The following is a 15663-nucleotide window of genomic DNA, read 5'->3' as shown; positions in this document are numbered from 1 at the left end:
CAATATTTCCCAAGTCTGCCCAAGCAGTGTAATTTCCAGAGGCAGAAATACACAAAAAAATACACAAAAAGTTTCTCAGAATAGTTCAGTATATAAGTAATGTGACAAAATCTGTGTTAGAATGTAACAGTGCGTGGTATCATCTCAAAGTCAGTCACAGTATTTCTTCCTGTAGACTCACAGGCAAATGAATAACCATCCTGCACCTGAAACTTCAAGCACAGTCAGAGCGTCCACACCGCAGACTAACGCGGACACAGTGCAGCTGCACGCCTGCTTGGAGAAGAGCGGACCCTTTATCTCAGAAAGCTTTCTCCTAGCAGGAAAATGGAATTTCAATCCTGCATTAACAAGCTCGTTGTATTTGACTTGCAAATGACTACTGCATGTATCAGTTGCTTGACAATCTGGATATGAGAGACCGGAGCCATGGCTTGAAAGGACATTTGGCATGTATGATAAACCTATCACGGCTGTTACTATCATTCACTTTGCAGATTATCATAAACAAACTACAGCAACCAGAAAACATGCCATTCAAGGTGTCACTGAAATTAGTTAACCTTTCATTTAATTGCACTGTTCTCAATCATGACACATAATAATAAAGTGTAAAAATCATAAACAGCATATTTGGTTTTACTTACTGTGATCCACATAGAATTTTCTACCCTAAGATTGTGAACAAGAAAGAACTATTAAGGTTACCTCTTCTGAACAAAGCACTAAGATAAGCTGCTTTAGGACATCTCCTATAGGTTGATTTTCAGCTTTTAGTTTTTCAAGAGTTGATTCCAAATCAGATGAAGTAAGCTGGGAAGTCTGCATGGGAGAAACAAAAGTTTACCATGAAAAGGAAATACATTCTTAGCCATTCTTCCTCTCAGCTACCTTTCTTAACGGTCATAAATGCTACAAGTAATATTACTCTTGGGGTGTGTGGATGGGAGGGGACTCCAGGAGCTTACAACGCTCTCCAAGATCATAGGCAAATTTTCTAGACCTGTTGGTTCTTCTACGATAGTGAACAGTGTAACCAACTCAGGTATACAAGATGACTTAAGAGGGACACTACGTGAATGCTCATTAGAAGGTTAAAAAACAAAATAAAACCCTACTTACTTTTCGAGAATCCACATTCTCTTTGTCAACCAGAACCTTAACATCCTAAAATTGGGATTTAAATTAGCACAAAATCAGAAAACACAGGCAAAAATTATTCGTGAATGTCAAATGCAAATTTTGCAAGCCCCACCTCATTTTAATGCTACCTTTCTAAAAATTTGCAGGAATTCTATTTATGCTCAATTAACCATTATGATTAATGTTTCAGAAGTACCCTTTAATATGTAAACAGTTTCTACCAACAATCAAGAAAAGCCTTATTTTTATGGTTGTTGTTGGAAGAAAAAACAAACAAACAAACAAACAAACAAAAAAACTGACCCTCCAAATTATATTTTAAAGTAACATTTTAACTAGTCTTTACATATAAATAGAGCATTTAATAAAAGTTTGAGTGATTACACTCACACACCTTAATCAATTCAGGAACATGGTAGCTATCCAGCAAATTACGAATGCCTTTGTAGATATTTTCAGGAACTTTAACATTCTGTGAGAAAGAAAGGGAGGGGGTAAAGAAAACGCTGAGTTTTAGACAACCAAATTGAAATTTGTCTAACAGAAATTATCTCAGACTTAATTTAAGTCTCTAACTCTTGCATGTCATTGAGAAGTGGTCTGGTTATACTTAAAAGCAGCAATTTCAAATCTAATAGATACATGTCAGGCAGGACAAGCATTTTATAGCAAAAATGAAATGGTACCATCTCCCGCAGCTGATGGAAGTATTGTCTCAAATGCTCCTCCTTGGCCTGTACCTCTGAGTCACTCATGCTGTCAATCAAGTTATAAAGAAAATAGCCAACAGCTTCTGCGGAAAAAAACAAGAGAAAGCATTCTACTAAAATTACTGAGACTGTCATGTTATCAAGATTAATTTATAAGAAATCATTTTGGTGTGAGATGTCACCCTGATGAGAGGCTCTGAAATGGCAACAATGATCACTGAGGCACAGAGACTATGTGGTTTAGGAGACACATCTAACTGGTGAGTGAAAGGAATATTAATTATTTTCAGGCCGAGTGACAGCTTTTCAGTACTGAATCTTACTTCAATCTATTCTTTCCACTGCTCTGTGACAGGAGTGGTCTTCACTCTCTCCTGTCCAAAGCACGGGCAGTGAGTGTAAATAAATGTCTTCACATATTTCTATACTAACTTTTTGTGGACAATATTTTGAATATTAAAAATGATTGATAAATACCGAGCATAGAAAATTAAAATACTGTTAATGAACAGATAAGCAATCCCATGGAGAGCTGCCTATTAGCCAATGAAAAACCAAGATTAACAAAGATGTTTTGTAACAACAGTAATTTTCTTATGCATTCAAGCATAAAATTCATAGGGCCATGTGTTAATGCCTAGAAGAGGAGACTTGAACTTTCACGAAAGGTACTTTCTTATAGGAAACTATGTAGTCCTGACTTCATTAAATGCCTAAATTATGTCTTTTAGTTAATAAATTGTATTTAAGTGAAAAACCTAAGACCTTTTCCTACTTAATGCATGAAGTTAACCACACCTGAAAAACACTGAAATCATCCAGCCACTGAGACGAACTGGTTTTCTAACCCTATCTCCACAGATGCTATCAGGAATGCTGATTTATGCCTTACAGTCGCCACATTCTGTCTTTAAAAAAAATAAAATAAAACCATACATAACTTAGAGCTCTCAAAATATAGCTATCGATATAGATAACTATAACCAAATGTTTTCAAATTTTACTTTCAAAATCAGAGTGTTTACTGCTGTAACCCTTCTAGCCCAACCATCACACAGAATGGGTTTATGGATAAGTTACAATCATCTAAATGGAAACGCTACCCGTTGGTCCTGGAGACTCTTTGCAATAACGTCCATCCTTGTACAACAATTCTGTTATCTGGTAAGACAGGAAATCCGAGCATTGCAGTAAGAGAATCAAACAAAAACAAATACGATATGAAATTGAATTCCTGACATAATAAAGCCCCTCCCCCGTGAGGTATTATTCTCTCCCAGTAATCCCACACCACCACCACCACCCTCCACAGAGATCATTTGGTTTTTAAACAGTAGGCTTGTCTTCTTAAAAAAAAAAAAAACACACGAACAAAACTGCAGTATTTTATGAAATATTACAAAGAAAGGATCTAACAAATTTGAATTTAAACACTCAATACTAATTCTTAAAACCAGAAAATCTCTTACAGCAATGTAAAGCATTATTTCTCATCACAGTGCTCAGAGTCTAGTCAAAATGGGTCAATTGCTCCCTTTTTGAATAAAATATTAAAAAGATAATAAGTTAAATGTACTGGACCAGAAAATAGTATGTACTTTTTGTTCCTCAGTAACTTCTCATTCACTTAAACGAGTTTAAAATAAGTCAAATATTCAAATGTATTTAAATTCAGATCCTTATTAATTCAATTCACAAATTTTTAACTTAAAAATACACAAGTATACAGTTTATGATCAAAATTAATGTACACTTATGATATTGACTTGTAGCCAAAAACAGTGTTTGAGCCTATAAATCCTCAGGCTGAAGACAGCAGAAGCACACAGGAGTTACCCAAACGATGGGGTCAGGACTCTGAATACTCCATGTGTTATCTTCAGCTGGGCTTGTCCTGGCATTTATCATTAGTGCTAATCAAAGTCAAACTTCAGATACTTCTGTCATTTGTTGGCTAATAAGGAAAACTGGACAAAACTGATCATATGTTACTATGAAAGGGATGCTTTACCTAAAGCAAACCAAAGGGTAAATAAGATTCAAAAGCCTTCTAGAGCCTGTCTATTCGGCAACAAACATAAAGAAGGCTACTAGTATATTCCACAGAATACATACAGAAACTATAGTTGTACCTGGGCTGTGAGACAGTTGTAGCATTTAGTAACAAAGTTGAACAGATTTAATGAATAAATAAATGAATGTCTCCTTGGTCAATGAACTGTTTCATAACAAAACCCAATCATATACTAAAATTAAGTATAAGGTCTAAATGGCAGTTGTAGTAATGCTAGGAAGAGAAATGAACGAAACTCTATTTTTAAAAAATACCTGGACCTGATTTGCTTAGCATGTGTAAGTCCCTGGGTTTTACCTTGGCACCCAACATACAAAATTTAACAAATTTAAACTGGAAAGTTTAGCTAATGGTATGTATTCAGATCTTGGAATAAAATTTTTCATGCAATTATTAACCGTTCTTCTGGCATAAAAACCAGGTGACTTCCTTCAAAGTTAGCAAGGACTGGGTTGGTCTGCATACCATTTACATACAGAAATACACACAGACAGATACACATGAAATCAAGAAAATAGGGGTAGAGATGAGCCCAGTGAAACAGCACTCACTCGAGAAATAAGGCCCTATCCCAACACCACCAAAAAAAATCATGCAGCCTGCAAGATCAAATGTCACCACAGAAATTTTAGCATTTTGTTTTGAAAGATGAAAATTTTAGTAAGACTTTAAGCTTAAGGAAAAACTACTTGAGTAACATTTTCCCTGCTGTTTTAAAACTACCAATATCAAAACTCTTAATCCATTAGCGTGTAATAATATATCAGAAATGTGTGAGGCTATTAAAACTCCTTTTTTGATATCTCTTCAAGCATCACATTATGGTTTGCAGTACAAAAAATACTTACCTTGCTCCAAAGATCTATATTCATAGACCTGCAGAGGGCAGCAAAGGATTAAAAATAAGCTCAGAGGTTCAAAAACCATTTTAAATCAAGACGTACCAGTAATTGATTATGTAAGCTGTAAAAAATCAATGCTTTTAACAAGGAAATAAATAACAAATTGAACCATTCAAGGAAAGCAACTTGAAAATTTTAGTTGGGAACCATTAAAAAGTCACCTCTACACGTTGGGGTTCAACTTTGAAAAAGTAGGCTTATCTGCATGGGCCCCAAGAATCTGACTTACTTGTAAAGAGGAAACCGCAGCTACCAGTGGAGCAAGTGACTGCCTCGCTACAGTGACCAAGACTAACATCACCAGTGAGGTGCTAGCGGATAATAGCCTTTGGATCGGACTTCCTGGAAAAGCAAACTAGCAGGGAACACTCAGCCTGAAGCTTAGCAGGGGAAGCACTGTGCGGTACAGTCTGTAAAAAACTGCTGGTGTCATAAAAGACAGTTATTCCGACCTTCCAAGGTGCTTTCAGTCACGGTGTTTTACAACAATAATAGAAACTAATACAGCACAAGAAAGAAAAACTGAGCCAAATACCTTATAGCTCAAAAAACTAGGAACAACTGCCCAGTTAGGCTCGGGAACTACTAGAACTACTAAGAACATTCTATTAAAGCTGCATAACTAAAATGTGTGTCCACATTTCCCGTGGGCTTTTCTAATGTGACTTAGATACATAATTACAATGACCAGGTACTTCCTGGATTTCTGCTTAACTTACTTTGGGAAGAAGTCACTTCCGACCAGCCTTTTACATTAAGTGTGGGTGCTTTCTACGCTAACATGACTATTGGCAACAGCACGGCTGAGCCACACATGAGCCAATGTCAAGTTATGCTGCTTCGTCCTAGTCACTAAGACAATTCTAAACTTGCTCACATAGAATACTATGAAAAGTACACAAAGTCAAGGTAGCTTGACTACTATACTGAATATTCTGAGATGTATTTATTTTGACAACAAATTAAAGATTTGACTATATTAATGTTGACATAGAAGACTGTAATTACCCTTATATACTTTTGAATTTTTGTTAGCTATGGGGTGAAGGGAGAGGAAAAAAATAACCCTAAGTTATAAATGCTTCTGACCATGCCCATATTCCTATGGATATTATCACACCAACAGAAAGTTTTATTGCACCTATAACAAGCCACTGATAGAAAACACAGGCAGATGGACGTGCTCCAGGGGCAAGCAGCAGAAAGACTTCAGTCAGCTCAGCCACTGCCCTAGGCACCTGGCAGGGTGGTCCCCTTAGGATTTTTTTTTGCCTATAATAATGTCTTGGATTTACTTCCACAAGTCTAGAACTTCTGAATTATGTTATTCAAACTGACTAAAAAAATTGAAATCAAAAGACCTTCCATGACCTGGAAGTTTTAGTGAAAAACTTCTTTTTAAGTCAACGTGAACATCTTTTACATTTCACTTACTAACACAGTATGAGCTACTTCTTAAAAACGTCCTTTACTGCAGTTCTGTCTACTAAATTATATCCTACGCACTAAACATTTTCTAAAATTCTATTATGCTTGTGGAAGTGTAGACATTTGTGTAGGAGGATGGGCATTACAAACCACAACTCCTGACCAGAGGTCAAAGGACAAGTGCTGTAGAGCTGTTGTTTCCAGGGCATGAACTCGGGCCCCCAGGCTTCTTGATGGTTTTACCCACTGAACCATCTCACTGTTTCAGGTTTTAAAGTGTGTATGTAGTGCATACATGCTTGTCTGTGCAAGAGCAAATGCATGCGTGTGCACATCTGTGCATGCACGCGGAGGCCAGAGGCCACTTCTTGTCAATCACTTTGCCATTGTAGTTTTAAGACAGGGTCTCACTGAAGCCAGAGCTCACTGATTAGGGTGGGCTGGCTGGCCAACGAGCTCCAGCACAGGAGGACGGTAGCTGCCTTCACACCCCACTTTACACAGACCACATGCCTGGGGAAGTCAGAAGACAACAGGGCTCTCTCCTTCTCCCATGTGGGAGCTGGAGAATGAACTCGGATGTCAAACTTGGCGACAAGCGCCTCTGAATACAGTCACCTTACTGGCCCAATAAACATCTTACAATGGGAATATCTGAGCATGGACTATGTAAATCCACTGGCAATATATATATTCAAGTACCTTAGGGATAACACCGAGATTCCAAAGAAACAAGCTGCAACACCCCGTGCTGTTATGACTACAATTTAAAGTAGTTCAGCAGAAAAGAAACAAATGTGTGCCCATGCATACAGCAAGACAGAAGAGAGAAAGCCAGTAAGGGGCACAAAATCAGTAACTTGTGACAATATGGACTAGGTAGGCAGCAGTTACTCTTCTTTTGATTTTCTGTGACTACTTTAAAGTTGGAGGGGACTAAACTGTGGCTTGACTTTCTTCCCCAGGGTCCACAGGATGGGAGCTTGGTTCTCGCGGTGGCCTAAGGTGAGACCTCATGGAGGTCCCTGCATCACTGGGCAGTTGTCCTAAGAAGGGATTATAGGAGTTCTCCTGAGCATTTTCACCAGCACAGACCCTCAGTTGCTCTCTGGTTCTTCTCATTTATTCTCATCATGACGTGATGTGTCACCATGTGCTTCAGCCAAAAAACCCTCATGAGAGGCACACAAACACTAGCACATGCTAAACGAAAGCTCTTCTCTGTAAGGCTGGCCTGCTTCCCCGCTTCGGTATCTCAACGTAGTAATAGGAAACAGAGGAACACACAGGGAAAGTTCATCAATTTTCCTTCAACATATAAGAGCAGAGTAGTAACACATGTAAAATAAAGTCATCACAACTGAATGCTCAAAGAGTACCCTGAATATGCATGCAAAAGGCTTCTTTCTTTCTGTGAACACAACTGTGTGTCTTTCTTAGGAAAGGTAATGGAAAGGCTGCCTAAACCTAACTCAGCAGAGAGTAAGCACTTGTCTCAAAAGTAGTTTTCATCACCAACAGATCACAAGGATAAGGGAAATCAGACCAAAGACAGAGAATATTTAGGGAAATAATCTTACCTCCTAAAGCCTAGAATTAGGCTGCCTCTAAAAGAATTAATTGAGAAAGGCAATGTATTCGATTCCACTGCAAAAGAAAACGATTGTCAAAACATCTCAGGCCAGGCAGACAAAATGACCCACACTGAGCTACAAGTGATCTGGTGATACTGTTTACCTACCTTTCCCCTCTCAATTAGGAAACACTACTTAAAAAAAAAAAAATGTCTCATTTAAAGTTACTTAATAAGGCAATGCACACACGTGTAACAAACATCCTTTAAAGCTTCTTACTTTCATGAAGTAGCAGATTCAGAATTTTTCCTTAATATAAATAGTAATTACTTGAATCACCCTGCTACTTAACTGAAATTGTATGTGATTAGGCACTGTGACATTGTAAGGAAATTAGAAACGTGACTTTCACCTCCACTAACCACAGTGACCCATGTCCGCATCCGCCTTGGAGCAGCAGCTAACCACAACAAAACAGGCCCTAATTTCTGCTATACCACCGGCTTCCACACTCCCTAACTTCGCTCTCTTGAGTATTCGCTTGCTCTTCTCACTCATGTGGCATTTAACAGTTCACAACTTTTTAATGCAGATCAGTAAGCCTGATTTTTCATGTAAAACTTGCCATAAATACTTTTAAAAAAAAAAAAGAGGTATAGTTGGTCTTTAAATAATAGCCAGGGTTGCTGTTGGTACTTCCTGAATTAATTTTGCTTGCAGCTATATTATAAAGTCCATTTGCCTGAATCTTTATAGCATATGCAACATTAGAGTCAAGTGTTGACGATAACAAATACAGCTTATAAACACTAAGACACTTGGCGTAATTTCTAAAAGGCTATAGAAAGAAAATCCTTTTTAAATTTAACTCACTTAAATATATACAAAATTTCACTCCCACACAAGTATTTTAAACCAATTATAAAACCCTTGGACAAACAGCTTAAGTTTTCCATTAATTTCACAGCATTTAGATATTTCAATGAAATACCTAAAAATCATTTGCAATATGATCACCATAAAATTACTAAAAAAAAAATTTGAAAATGGACACAACCACATGCCTGTCAGTAATCTTGAGTTTTGCCATGCCTACAGATAAAAGACTGTCTAACACAAATTTAATCAAGAGAAATCTTCTCCGCAATGTGATAGTCTCAGAACACGGTGGAAAGCTGCCCAGGAGAGACACTAGCAGATCCGGCTCTTCTCTCCGTCCAAGGGGAGAGAGAGGCTAGCAGTAATAACTCAGGTAGTCCCTGACCTGAACTCTCTGCATCTTTAATTTTAAATTGTAATAAATAGCTTCTTACAAAAATATTCTGGTGCTGGAGAAATAGCTCAGCAGTTAAGAGCATTGGCTGCTCTTCTAGAGGACCCAGGTTCAATTCCCAGCACCCATGTGGCAGCTCACAACTATCTGTAACTTCAGTTCCAGGAGAATCTGGAACCTTCACAGACATACACGCAGGAAAACACCAATGCACACAAAATAAATATAAATCTTTTTTAAATTTTCATGTTATTCAAAACGGTATTTCAACGAATACTGTCAAGTGTTTTTCCTTAAAAAGGTGGCCAGAAACATCCAAACAAGCTGGTGACAAGAAGCATCGTGTTCCCTTAGCAACAAACAAGTCTGAAGAATCAAGAGACTGATGATGAAGTGGGACAGATGTCTGGTAGGAGGGGAAGAGGCCCCAGATGTGTACCTACATGCCTCTGCTAATGCTCTTGTTTTCATCTTGTAAGGATACGGAGAATTGACACATTGTTTGTATGGTAGAGGACACAGTCAATACTCAAAGAGCAGCTGGCTTTAAGCAACTGCTGACTACTACTTCACACAGGACACTGGACCTCCGCCTAGCACCACTCGCTAGTTTAGCTGACGACCCAGTGTAAGTGTCAGAACAGGTATGCCTAATGATCTGCTTCTACAAAGCTTCCCCTCTGCACTGTGAGTACACAGCAACCAAAGTTTACAAGATGGAAACTGCTTTGTGCCAGGCACAGCGTATACCTTCAATCCTGGCATTCTAGAGGCAGAAGACAGAGGCCAATCTGTGAGTTCAAGACGTATGAGCCAGCTCTGTGTGGCAAAACTCCCGAAATAAGCTAACAAAAACCTGCCATGTTTTAGTTTTAACTGTTTCTTCACAATCTGAATGTCTGCCAAATAATGTCAGACATTTTAAAATACAGACTTTAAGAAACATTTATTTACTCAAAATGAATTATGCAGAAAAAGACAAAGCTAAAATCAGATTTTCTTTCTAGCTGTTTGCTTCTGTTCAATTCTTGAACAAACCATTTCTCTCACTATGCCTTCCTGTCACTGGACCAAATTTTATGTGGAGCATGTACAAGCAATGGGTACTTTTAAGTGGTCAGCAAGCATTAGCTGCGCTTTCTGTTACCTAAATCTGGGAAACAGCTTCCAGTCGGTTACCAGACATCTCCCCAGTAATGTCTACAAAACAGGCTGATCACCTCAATTTCAAAACACCAAAACACGCACAAGTTAACTGATTGGTTCCGTGTCATCTGTAAGCTAAGCAATTACAAACACGACAAGAGTCTTTGGTTTGCTATGTGCCCAGCTACCACTCTAAACACCACGGCGTCTTCAAGCTCCTTCCAACCTGAAAATTACTTCCAAAGTAGCTACAAGCTCGAGCCGTCCACTGGCTCCTCAGAACGACCTTAACCACCCTTGAAACTGTTCTTGGTTGCACTGTACGAAGTATTGAACACACACTCTCAACAGCCATGAAAATCAACAAGTCTACGTCTTACGTGGAATACTTACAAAGCGACAAAATGTTCTGCAAGTTCCCATTTACTGCTTCACTTCTCAATTCAGCTTGAAGAAATGTATTACTTTTAGGTAGACAATCATTTTCCTGGGGATAAATCATACATCAGTGGTGACATACTTCAGCTAACAGTATTTTGATATGCCATTTCAATTTCCTACATTTCATATATCTTATCACCTTGTACCACCATACTCTACTATCTTTTTAAAAAAGAATCTTCTAAGCCACGCACAGTAGCTTACACCTTCAGTCCCAGCATTCAGGAGGCAGAGGAAGGCAGATCTCTTTGACTTCAAGGACAGTCTGGTCTATAGAATGAATTCCAGGACAGCCAGGGCTACACAAAGAGACCTTGTCTCAAAAAAAAAAAAACAAAAAACAAAAAACCACCTCCTAAAACTATAAACAGCTGAGTATCAAATCTTGATAAAAAGGAACTTCATGGTCACATGCCAATATCCCAAATAAGCACTATGAAGACAGGTGATGTGTCTAGAAGCTTATTGCTCATGACACAACAATCCTTCCATTTTTATTTTATGTTCACGGATCTTTTGTTTGCATGAATGCCTATGTATAATATGCATGCCTGGTGCTTGTGGTGCCAGAAGAGGGTGTCAGGTGCCCTGGAACTGGAGTTACAGGTGATCGTGGGTGCTGGGCATCAAACCTGGCTCCTTGAAGAGCAGTCAGTACTCTTAACCACTGAGCCCTCTCTCTGGTCCCAATACAATGATATTTTGATACATGTAGTAAAGAAAAAGAAATCAAATTTATTTAACTCCAAATTGGTTGGTTTATCACCTGTCCCAACATTAAAAAATCTAAGTGTATGAAACAAAATTTAGTTGAAATGTTTTGTATAAAGTATGTTACAAACCACCCTGATAATTTATGGCAAAGAATAAAAATAAACTATGACATGTCTATAAAATAAAATATCATACAAGCATTAAAATGATTTGTAGACATACAGATTACTATAGAAAGATATCAAGTAAAAATATAAGATGATGAAGAATAGCCACCTTTTCAAAGAGACTTCTTAAGCACACTTATGTATGAAAGGAAAAATGTTAAGAAAAAGTGATTATCTAAAAATAAGACTATCTCAAGGGAACAGCCTATGGATCAGTTATATAAAGTTACTGACTAGTAGTCTCCAATTTATCAATGAATGACATATAAATTGTTATAATCTTAAACTGATGAAAATTATATTTTATTTTTAGCTAAGTATTAAAAACCATAGTAATAGCATAAAATCTATTAAGCATTTAACAGTATAGTTGTTTCTGAGCCAAAAATATGTAATAATGAAATTTTAATAATGAAAACAAAAGGTAATTGAAATAAGAATACATGTAATCAAAATGCAGGCAAATTTACAATTTACATCTAAATTTTCCCCCTAAAAGAGTGTGACAATTCTTAGGACCTCATGAAACTGAAAAGCTTCTGTAAAGCAAAGGACACTGTCATGAGAACAAAAAGACAGCCTACAGACTGGGAAAGGATCTTCACCAATTCTGTATCTGACAGAGAGCTAATATCCAGAATATATAAAGAACTCAAGAAGTTAAAAAGCAACAAATCAAGAAATCCAATTAAAAAATGGAGTACAGACATAAACAGAGAATTCTCAATAGAGGAATGCAGAATGGCAGAGAAACACTTACAGAAATGCTCAACATCCTTAGTCATCAGGGAAAAGCAAATCAAAATGACCCTGAGATTTCACTTTATACCCTTCAGAATGGCTAAGATCTAAAAACTCAAGTGACAATACATGCTGAAGAGGATGTAGAGAATGGGGAACCCTCCTCCATTGCTGGTGGGAATGTAAACTTGTACAAACACTGTGGAATTCAACCTGGCACATTCTCAGACAATTAGGAATACTGCTACCTCAAGATCCAGCTATAGCATTCCTAGGCATATATCCAAAATATGTTCAAGTATACAACAAGGACATTTGCTCAACCATATCCATAGCAGCTTTATTTGTAATAGCCAGAATCTGGAAACAACCCATATGTCCCTCAATGGAGGAACAGATACAGAAATTGTGGTACATTTACACAATGGAATACTACGCAGAAATTAAAAACAAGGAAATCATGAAATTTGCAGGCAAATGTGGTAACTAGAAAAGATCATCCTGAGTGACATATCCCAGAAGCAGAAAGACACACATGGTATATATTCACTTGTTAGTGGATATTAGACATGTAATATAGGATAAACATACTAAAATCTGTACACCTAAAGAAGCTAAGCAAGAAGGAAGACCCTGGATAAGATGATCAACCCTCACTCAAAAAGGCAACAGGGATGGACATCGGAAGAGGGAGAAAACAGGGAACAGGACAGGAACCTACCACAGAGGGCCTCTGAAAGACTCTACCCAGCAGGTTATCAAAGCAGATGCTGAGACTCATAACCAAACTTTGGGCAGAGTATGGGGAAATCTTATAAAAGAACAGGGAGATAGAAAGACCTGGAGGAGACAGGAGCTCCACAAGGAGACCAACAGAACAAAAAATATGGGCCCAGGGGTCTTTTCTGAGACTGACACTTCAACCCAGGACCATGCATGGAGATAACCTAGAAGCCCTGCACAGATGTAGCCCATGGCAGCTCAGTGTCCAAGTGGGTTCCCTAGTAATGGGAACAGGGGCTGTCTCTGATAAGAGCTCAGTGTCTGGCTCTTTGATCACCTCCCCCTGGGCATTGGCCTTGGCAGGCCACAGAGGGGGACATGGCAGCCAGTCCTGAAGATACCTGATAGGCTAGGGTCAGAGGGAAGGGGAGAAGGACCTTCTGTATCAGTGGACTGGGGGAGGGGCAATGGAGATGAGGGAGGGAGGGCAGGATTGGGAAGGGGCAAGGGAGGGGGCTACAGCTGGGATACAAAGTAGATAAACTAATAAGTAAAAAAATGAATAAATTTTTAAAAATATTTTTAAAAAGAGTGATAATTCTGAGAAAACAAGAGTAGTCAAACAGAGTGTAACCTCAGGCTGTATTTCTGCAAACAAAAACTTATGCAGAAGGTCACTATTTACAAATAGCTTCTAACAGTAAAGCACACATGGCATAAGGTCACTACCCTCTTCAGAGAACTAAAGAAGAGAGCTGGGAGATGGAACTCGTTTGGCAGAGTGACTTCCTAGCAGACATCAAGACCCTGGCTTGGGTCCTAGCAAAGCATGAAAATCCAACATGCTAACATATACCTCGTGTCCCAGCACATCGGAGGTGGTGACAGAAGGTCAGAAGTTAGCCAGTGCTACCTGAGGCCGCATCTTTCCCCCAAAAAAGGAAGTGAGGAAGGTAAAGACACTCAAGATATAACTTCTAATTCTAAATTGATTATAATTACCAAGTTATTTCAGGAAAGACAGTAATACTCTTACAAAAAATCAAGACACTGCATAAGTAACTATCTGCTCTATAGCTCTTTCTGGCAATATACACATTAAGAATCTGGTGCTCAGACCTGCTGTTTCTAACTGTATATATGGCACTTTGCTTTGAAATTAGAAAATGCAATTCTTATATGGTCCAAGTCGAATACACATATATTTATATACTTTTATATGTTGTTTTATCAGTATATGTGTATATCTGTAAATATATGTCTTATCTATGTGTATATGTGTGTGTGTGTGTGTGTGTGTATAAAACAACTTAACGTGTCTGAGTGTTTGCCAGCATCCATGTCTAGATACCATGTGTGCCTAGAACCTATGGAAACCAGAAGAAAGTGTCAGATCTCCCAGTACTGATGTTATAGACAGATATGAGCTACCACCTGGCAATCAAATCTGGATCGTCTTGATGAGTGGTTAGCACTCTTAACTGCTGAGCCATCTCTCACAAGTCAGCTCTTCATGGAAGGGTCAAGAAGCACGACAGAAAAAATGTTTCAAAGTCCAACAAAGATTATTTTTCAAATGTAGAATAATAAATATACTATTAACATATTTAGAAAAATTCATGAGAAATAAATTATTTTCCAAAAACTGAAAATTAGTTTCCAGGATAAGATGGAGTGAATCCTTTTAACGTATCTGCTATCAGGACGTGGTGGCCTCAACATGTAAGATGCTCTTTAGTCTTTTTATGCTATGTCACACTGTTACATATACTAACCAGTATATTTATAAAGCCTTCAAAACTGCACAAGACCATTTTTAGTTCTCCACTCAATGGTGCTTTTCCTTTTTCTTTTTTCTTAAGTGATAATGAATTATTAGGGAGAAAAGAGTATTTTCTATAATGATACCATTAAAAGCACAGTTGTACCCACCTGCAAAGCAGCTTGAACTGACTTTACACTATCAAAGCATGGAAACACGTAATTCACATATGTTTCCTGGTCAGGATGTACTCCCACTTCGTTCATTATTTTGAGGATTTCCATTATTCCTATGAGATAAAACACAGCAGGGCAGAGATGAAGAACTGGAAATTCAGGGACGTCACAAGCTTTAGTCTGGCTGTTCTCCGAATCGGCAAGAAAATTTTCTCAGTATGTTATCTATAAAATACTAGCAATTAAAATAATCCAAATTGTAGGGAAACAGACAAGACTTATGTGGACCTCTCTCACCTACACGAAGACTGTCACATGACTTCTATAATCAATCACACATGCTCACTTTATTTGGAGGCAAAATCCTTTTTAAAAATTAAGGCACCTCTACTATCCCCTGACTCAACTAGCACTTTCACTCTCAGGGCTACCTCTCCACATTCTCTGATGTTGAGACAGGGTCGCACTGTATTAATCTATCCTGAAACTCACTATATAGACCAGGCTGGCCTCAGTCCACCTGCTGCAGCCTCTAGAGTGCACGTGGGATTAATGACATGTGCCACTACACCCGGCTCAACCTTCCCTATTCTTATCTTCAAGCTTCATAATTACATCAAAGAAGTTTGGTCCCGACACGGAGCTTTTTCTCTCTCGTTTATGCCCGCTGGATGAAAATATTATATTCT

The 15663-nt window shown here is 38.2% G+C and overlaps 1 protein-coding gene across 1 annotated transcript in view; it reads right to left on the bottom strand.

The window, feature by feature from the left end:
* Window positions 1-15663, bottom strand: part of Lrpprc (leucine rich pentatricopeptide repeat containing) — an 80272-nt gene that overhangs the window by 44282 nt on the left and 20327 nt on the right. Inside the window, exons 12-20 of the mRNA XM_021652781.2 lie at window positions 14969-15087; window positions 10644-10737; window positions 7838-7904; window positions 4776-4803; window positions 2957-3014; window positions 1830-1936; window positions 1538-1615; window positions 1123-1167; window positions 709-822 (exon numbers count right to left, since the gene is read on the bottom strand). Of these exons, the coding sequence (XP_021508456.1) occupies window positions 709-822; window positions 1123-1167; window positions 1538-1615; window positions 1830-1936; window positions 2957-3014; window positions 4776-4803; window positions 7838-7904; window positions 10644-10737; window positions 14969-15087 (710 nt within the window). The remainder of the gene's footprint in view (window positions 1-708; window positions 823-1122; window positions 1168-1537; window positions 1616-1829; window positions 1937-2956; window positions 3015-4775; window positions 4804-7837; window positions 7905-10643; window positions 10738-14968; window positions 15088-15663) is intronic.

The sequence above is a fragment of the Meriones unguiculatus genome, chromosome 1 (assembly GCF_030254825.1).
Source record: "Meriones unguiculatus strain TT.TT164.6M chromosome 1, Bangor_MerUng_6.1, whole genome shotgun sequence".
NCBI lineage: Eukaryota > Metazoa > Chordata > Mammalia > Rodentia > Muridae > Meriones > Meriones unguiculatus.
The sequence above is the reverse complement of the archived record's forward strand: the minus strand, read 5'-3'. Positions and strand labels throughout refer to the sequence as shown.